An 8,056-nucleotide genomic window follows, 5' to 3' on the forward strand; every position below is an offset into this window, starting at 1 on the left:
AGGGGTAAAAAGTATAACTATTGCACTGTGTTGTACAGCTGAAACTAATTCTAAAAAATGTGTATTTCATAATAAAAAATAATTAAAAGAAAAAATAATACTTTAGGGGTGACCGGTTAGCTCATTTGGTTAGAGTGTGGTGCTGATAACACCAAGGTTGCCGGTTCAATCCCCACATGGGCCACTGTGAGCTGCGCCCTCCCGGAAAGAGTCAACTATGCCATTGTAGCATGAAAGCAATGTGTGACCAATGACCATGGCTGTTCCCCAATAAAAAAATAAAATAAAATAAATATACTTTATTGCTAAAAATGCTAACGACCATCTGAGCCTTCATTGAGTCAGAATCTTTTTACTGATGGAGGGTCTTTCCTCGATGTTGATGAAAATACAATATCTGAGAAGCACAATAACGTGAAGCAGAAAAAAATGAGGTATGCCTCTAGCACATTTGGCTAGGCTCAAACACCTGTCTTGGCTAACAGAAGACGAAAGATAGTCCAGGAAGGCTAGGAGGGGCCTTGATCGGAGATGTTGACTGGATCCAGAGGCCCAAAGGAAACCCCCCCCCAGCAGTGTGCAGAAGAGACAGGCGTCTGGGCCAGCAGGGGTGAAATGAACACTGGAACCTGCCTAGGCCAGTGGACACAGGATGGCGGGCCCACGAAAATCCATCCTCACAGTGATGGAGCCGTTATTCTAAGAAAGTTGTTTAAATGTGTGTGTGCACAATTTCTTTTTCACAGAGAGAGAAGTTATGTGAAGTCTCAATGATGCAAGAGTGGTGAGCTCAATTTGGAATCATAAAGTTTCTATTTCTCCTGTGAACCTAAAGATAGGGAATAAAATCATCTTCCAGAGACATTAAATGTGATTCAGGTATTAGTTAATGAACAGGGTTGACCTTAATCAGTTAAATTCTCCTGAATCAACACCACCACACTTAGCGAGTCTTACATACCTCTTCCCACCCCCAGAATTCTTGGCGCCCCCTCCAGGAGGACTCTGGGCTGACCTCCCAGCACGTGCAGTTGCTCACAGGCGTCCTTTGTCCTCTAAAATCTCTCAGTATAATGGCACTTTGTCTGCCTTGCTGAACCCAGAACACTTGATTTCTTCTACCTATCGTAATACTCACATTCATATTCAGGCTACTGTTTTTGGTCAAGAAAGCTGAAGAATTCTGCAAAGGAAATCTTGCACCCAAAGGGCGCCCATTCAGTCTTCAGTAGCAATAAAAATGTGGACTCACCTACAAAGACATGGCCCACCTACAAAGATGTGGGCCCTCTTACAACACAGGCTTCACAGGCTTAGCTTCCAGATCCCAAGCCTAAACTAAGACTTCTCAGTAGAAGCTCATCTTAAATCCAGGCCCCCACCCTCACCCCAGTCTAGCTCAGAGTGGACACAGAGCAGAAACTTGAGAGCTGCTTGTTGAGTTTAACTGAACCATGGGTCCCTCAATCACTGAATGTTAAACTCTTGAGAGTTTCTATACTACAGAAAAGACTTTTAGAGAAGTGTTTCCCCCTTTCTATGGCCTGAACCAGGGATTAACAAACTGCTTCTGCAAAGGGTCAGATAGTAAATGTTTTTGTCTGTCTGTGCTATATGGTCTCTGTTGCAACTATCCAGCTCAGCTGGTGCAATGGGAAAGCAGCCACAGATAGTTGGTAAATGCTGGGCAGGGCTGTGTGCCAAGGTAACTTTCTTTATGACAATCGGTGAGAGCCCAGGTATGGCCCCTGATTGAAGAAAGGGGATATAATCCACCAGATGCTCTCCTGTCACACAAATACTGATTGTCGCGCTGACAGTCACCATGTTAGGACCTCCATAACCACGCAGCAGCCACACTACTAAAAGGAGAGCCAGCTCAAATCCTAGTCCTCCACTCCTGACTCCACACTTTTCTTAGGCTGACTACCCACTTCTGTGCCAATTTTTCAAGTCTTTTAAAAACATGCAGTTCTCATAGGCCAGTCCAAAAGATCAACGATCAGTAACTGAGGTCCCTGTCAAAGAGAGCTGCTCTCCACAACACTGCCACCTTTCCAACCTGAAGTAACATCACTTTGGACACAGCGTCCCCACCATTCCCTGGATCTAGAAGCAGCTGCCTACATGTGGGGTTGGGGGCTGTGGCTTCTGTGCAGAGTGGAAGCGAGAGTGATGGCGGGTACACGGTCCTCACATGGACAGTTCGTCTCACCTGGCATCTTCACTTGTGTGTCACCCCATCCTTCACAGATGCCCCCCGCGGGACAGCACAGCCATTCACATAACTGAGGCCCTCGGTGCTGCCACAGGCAGCCAAGTCCTCTCCGCAAACTTCACAGGTATGAGCAATTATACTCTCCCTCGTCCAGGCACCATGATTTCATAACCTGGAACTCCAGCATCCTCTCCCCGGTTGCACTAAAGCTGTCCAAGAGAAAGATCTTAAACCAACTGCTCTGAATTTCCCCTCTCCATTTATCGCAGAGTTATTTATTAGGGGGCCACCCAAGCCTCTGTTCCCTGTGTGACATGCTTGCTGGTGGCACTCCTTGTCCTAATTACTCGGGGCCAGGGGACGATTGTTTATTTAGCAAACACTAAAACAACGCACTTCCTCATTCCAAATGCTGTTCCGGAGCCCTTTGCCAATATTAACTCATTGATTCTGAACACTACCACTCCGGGTAAGTGCTACAATTGTCCCCAGTTTATAGATAAGGAAAATGAGGTGGAGAGAGGTGACACAACCCAAAACTCACACATGTGGTCAATGTCTCTGGTCAGCAGAACAAGGACTCCCCTCCCCCCAAAGACGTCAATCCCTGGAGCCTGTGAATGTACTGGTACATGGCAAGGGGGGACTAAGGTTGCAGACAAATTAAAATTGCTAACCAGCTGACCTTAAAACAAGATTATCCTGGATTACCAGGATAAACCCAGTGTAATCAAAGGGGTCTTTTAAATGTGGGAAGAGAGGCATGACAGTCAGGGTCCAAACGATATGATGAGAGAAAGACTCCACCAGCCACTGCTGGCTTTGAAGATAGAAGATGAAGAAACCACGAGTTGCGGGCAGGCTACAGAACATGGGAAAAGCATGGAAACAGATTCTTCCCTAGAGCCTCCAAAAAAGAGTCTAGTCCTGGGGACACCTTGATTTTTGCCTGGTGAGGCCCATTTAGGACTTCTGACCTGGCTTTTTTATTAAGCCACTATGCTTGTGGTATTTGTTACAGCAGCAATAGGAAACTAAAACAGATTTTGCTACTGGGAGTGGGGTGCTGCCATAATGAACGTGGAAGTGCCTTTGGAATTGGGCAAAGGGCAGAGAGGCCGGAAGAATTAGAGAAGCATAATAAGAAGAGACTATATTGCCTTGAATTGACTGTTAGAAATACGGATGTTAACAAGGCTGCTCATGAGGCTGATACATGAAAACCTGTATCATCTCACAGAATACCACAATCAGCACGAACAGACTTACAGGGAGAAATATGGGTGTGAAGCCAGCGAGGGCTCAGATGGAAATGAGGAACGTGTTACTACTGAAAGTGTCAGAAAATGGTCTTCATGAAACATGAATGCAAACGTGAGTCACATCGTCCCACCTTCGAGCGGCTACCACCTTGAGGAATGAGGGATAAATGCGGAGGGGGCATCAAGCTTTTTAGCCTCTGGGGATGAGGTCTATTAAGGCACACTGCCACTTTCGCATCACCTTCCTGTACAATGATCAGATGTGAAATTACACAACTTATTTCTTTGTTGGCCTCTCTCCCTCCTCTGGAATTTAAAGGCAAGGGAGCAGCAACCCCGTCTAGCTTGTTCACTGCTGCAGAATGGGGCCTGGAACAGTGCCTGGCGGGTGCACAGTAGTGCCTCAGTTTACATTTACTGAACAATAGACATCTTTTTAGACTGCTCAGATCAACCAAAGAGGAGGTGGTGGTAAGTTCTTTTGGGGTTCTGTCTCATCTCTGGGCAACCTCTTTTTATTTCTGGGACGTACCAAACCATATGTGGTGACTGCCTCACATCCGACTGCCCAACTAGGCAAGGGTTGGAGCCACGAAGGTACAATGGAAAGAGACGGGCTGCACCTGGACAAACGAAGTCTGAATTCCACTCACCTTCTACCGGCTCCGGTTCCCCATCTTTAACCTGCAAACTGTCCACACCTCCCTCTGAAGGAATCTTGTGTCAAATGAATAAGATCCTACTTACCAACCTAGCAAATTTCCTCCCCTCTCCAGCTCCACCCACCACTCTGCCCTGCAGGCTTCCAGTACTTTGCTTTTTGAAAGGACATGCCAAAAGCAAAACAAAAACTCTGACCCCTTACTACCATTTTTACAATTAAACATCCTAGCACCCTCCACATTCCCACACTCTCACCCCACCCACCCGTGTGACTAAGAGCAGCATTAACAATGATTGCGTTCTAGCTGGTCCTCATCCGACTGCCTTGGTTATGAAAATGAAAATGAACACAACTTAAAAAACAATGTCTGTGGACTAGAAAGAAAGTTTAGAGCAAGACAAAAGGAGGGAAAAAGTAGGATCCCTTAAAAGATAAACTTTTGACTATCCAACAGTATTAGCGAAAAGGTATCTATTCATAGCTCTCCTTTTCCTCCAAGTGGCCCGTAACCCCACAGTCACCGGGAAGTCAGTCACAGAGGTAACCTGTGTGACTGTTGACCCTGAGCCTCGGTCACCCTGAGCATGTGTACACAGGAGGTTGGCATGTGGAGAAAGGATCTGCCCCACCCCCCATGGCCACTGGGAGCCTGAGCTCATACTTGGGGTTCCAGGAACAAAAAGGCTGCAGCTTAGGCAGGCAGGAAATGAGTCGCCACCCCCCCACCCCCCCACACACACACCGGAAGCCTTAACAACGTATCAGGGACATCTCATCATCTGTATTACAAAATCCTCTGGTGATTAAGATTCCGGCTGCATCGTGGCCTTGTCACTGAAAACGAAAGTGGCTATTTGAAATTACACTGCTACTTCATACCCTAACTACTGGAGATGCCTGCTCTGACAACTAAGGTCAGCTCCTGTTCCAGAAACACCACACCTCATGGTAAGAGCAGGTTCTCAGGGCAGCCATGAGGTTCTCAGGGTTCTCCCTTTGGGTCCCTCAATGCGAGCTCTGCATTATCCTCTTGTTAAACAAGGCCAGCAGTTAAGTCTAGTCAACAAAAAAAGCAAAAGGCCCAGCTTTTCCAAAACAAGCAAACAAGTCGTGTTCATTTGACTTCATTTGACTTCTAGAGTTTGTGTTCCATCATCGCCCAATGCTTAGTGCTAGACAGTCAGCTTAAGCAGTCAAGTATCTTAGAGAAACCTCACTTTGCAGCCTAGAGCTAGAGAAAAGACCAGGGAAGGGTTCATTCGGTACCTTGAAGATGCTGTCTTCACAGCATGATTGCAAATAAGTTAATCAAGACATTAACTGCCATAACAAAAAGACAGCAATAAAAAAAAAAAGGATGAAGGAGGAGTAGATGTATTTCAATGGACTTCATTAATTCAGTTTTAAATAGAGAATTAGTTAAAATCTTGCTTATCTAGCAGACTGGTGCACCCAAGCTGGCAATTTAAAAATTCTAGATAGGATCGGTGGGTATCTATATTATTTTTAAAGTGCTGACAAAAAGGTCAGACCTTAAAGTTTCAGGCCTCTAAAAAGTCACGCTCATTGAAAATGAGCCCTACAATATGAAAGACAGCTCGGGAAATATAATTAATAATGTTGTAAATATTTTGTAGGGTGTCAGACGATCACATGTCTTGTTAGGGAGACCACTTCATGAATGGGGTAGAGAGGTTTGATCACTGCACTGTCCACCTGAAGCTGATGTTGTATAATATTGTATGTCAACTATAATTGAATATATATATATATATATATATATATATATATATATAGTTGGACGTGGAGTATAGTGTGGGAGTGGAGTCAAGGGAATTGTAATAGATATGTATGATATGGGGGGGACAGTGGGTTGGGGGAAGGGGGTTGTCACTTTGAGGGGTCAAAAGTATAACTATTGCACTGTGTTGTACAGCTGAAACTAATTCAAAAAATGTTTACTTCACAAAAAATAAATTAATTTTTTTTTAAAAGAAAGAAAATGTGCCCTACAGTTTCTTTGTTTACTTACAGTATCTTATTCTTTTTCATTGGGAAGGAAATATATTTCCTTCTTTATATTCTATTGTAACACTATAATTGCCAGTGTAATTTTGCAGTTAAACTGAAAGCTTGAATCAGGATCTTCTAAGTTATACTTTTGAAAAATCAAAATACTACACACTAAAAATAATACATTACCTATCATAAAAACACTTCTACAGAAAATTACTTCAAACCCCCATAATGTATATTAGCTGAGATCAAGCAGATGATAAAGAAACTGGAAAATGTGGATGTGGTAGGGACTAAGAGAGGAGAGACTTGAGTTGTTTCTTACTTTCCTGACCAAACCTTGCAGGGAAAGGCTCTGTGCCTGTTTCCTCTTTTATAAAAAAAGGGGGCAATTATACTAGCTTTGCTCACCCCTCAAGGTTGTTATGGATATCAAATGAGATTATGTTTGTGAGAGTACTCAAACGAGTCTGGTTACCTACTGCGCAGGACTGTGGCACTCTGGAGCCAGATACTGTCATAGGGAACATACGTGACACAGGTCCTCTCTTTAGAGCCAGGGGTACTTTTAAAGCGTCACCGGAAAAGTGTCACCCGGCTTGTCACTAAACGCACGAGTGGCTGAACAGTGTTTCCCAACCAGAAGAGAAGAACAAGTGAGAACAGAGAAGGGTCAAGGGTGGCCGAACACTGTGACTGGCGGCCTGATTCCTGAGATGGGGTCACCTGTTGTGGGACGGGGGTGGCGGGGGGACCCTGTGCGCTGCAGGGGACGCCTGCCCTGGAGAACCCTGCCCTGCGGGACCCCGGTCCTGGGGGAAACGTGCCCCGGGGGACCCTGCCTCAGAGGACCCTGCCTTGGAGGACGCTACTCTCCGGCGGGAAGCCCCCACCTCCACACCCCCGCCCTGCGGAGCTCCAGGGCAGTGTGGGCCCAGGCAGCGCCAGTCCTTACCTGCGGTGTCCCAAATGGAGATGTTGAAAGAGCGCCACTGCTTCAGGTAGAAGGCGCCGCCTACCGTGCTGACCGTGTCAGGGAAGCGCCGCTCCATATACCTCTGCAGCAGCGACGTCTTTCCCACGTTCATGTCCCCCAAAAGCACGATCTTCCCGTCGGGCTTCCTCATCTTCCCACAAGAAGACTCCCCACTACTCCCGGAGCCCGTCCGGCCCGTGCGCCCGGGAGCAACCTGCCACCGCCCCCGAGACACCACTCGGACCGAGACCGCTCTGACCCCAGACTGCTCGGACCCAGGACTCGCGGAGACCCGGACTCGCAGGGACCTGGACTCGCGGGGATCCTGAACTTGCGGGGACCCGCTGGGACCTTCCGGTCCGGACGCCCGGGAGCGCGGAAGAAGAAGCGCGTGTCAGCGACCGGGAAAGAGTTGGGGACTCGTCCAGGTCGCTCGTCCAGGGCGCCCCCGGCCTCATGGCGTTCCCGACACTCTACCCAGGCCTCGCCGGGGGCCCTGCCCCGCCCCTCCTCCCAGCTACTCCGGGCCCCGCCCCTCTCCGCCTCACAGCCACCCACCCACCCCGGTCCTATCCCCCCTTCCCCTCCTGGTCTCCCCCTTCTCACCTGTTCAGACCCTAGGGACGCGCCCCTCAGCGACGCCGCAGGCCCGGGGCACTAGTGACTGGAGCCTTAAGGTCCTGGGGGAATAATGAGAGCCCCTTCCCAAGCGCAATCCACCCAGCTGTGTCGATGTCCTTATCTCCATGTGTGCAAATGTGGCCACTAGTCAAGATCTTTATAAAAGTGAACCTTAAATGAGCATCTGCGAAAACCCATCCTAAGACTCTGACAGTTAATGGTTAGAAAACTGGGAAGGAGGGGTAACTGACTTTAGGAGGAGCGATTTCTACTGTCGTTTTTTTGTTTTGTTCACTTTT

At 47.4% G+C, this 8,056-nt stretch overlaps 1 protein-coding gene across 1 annotated transcript in view; it reads right to left on the bottom strand.

The window, feature by feature from the left end:
- The window catches only part of RAB20 (RAB20, member RAS oncogene family), a 30,633-nt gene extending 23,047 nt beyond the window's left edge, over positions 1-7,586 (bottom strand). The window contains exon 1 of the mRNA XM_019644779.1: positions 7,116-7,586. Within this exon, the coding sequence (XP_019500324.1) occupies positions 7,116-7,287 (172 nt within the window). The 5' untranslated portion in view covers positions 7,288-7,586. The remainder of the gene's footprint in view (positions 1-7,115) is intronic.
- Between the last annotated feature and the right edge of the window lie 470 nt (positions 7,587-8,056).

The sequence above is a fragment of the Hipposideros armiger genome, unplaced genomic scaffold (assembly GCF_001890085.2).
Source record: "Hipposideros armiger isolate ML-2016 unplaced genomic scaffold, ASM189008v1 scaffold_91, whole genome shotgun sequence".
Lineage (NCBI taxonomy): Eukaryota > Metazoa > Chordata > Mammalia > Chiroptera > Hipposideridae > Hipposideros > Hipposideros armiger.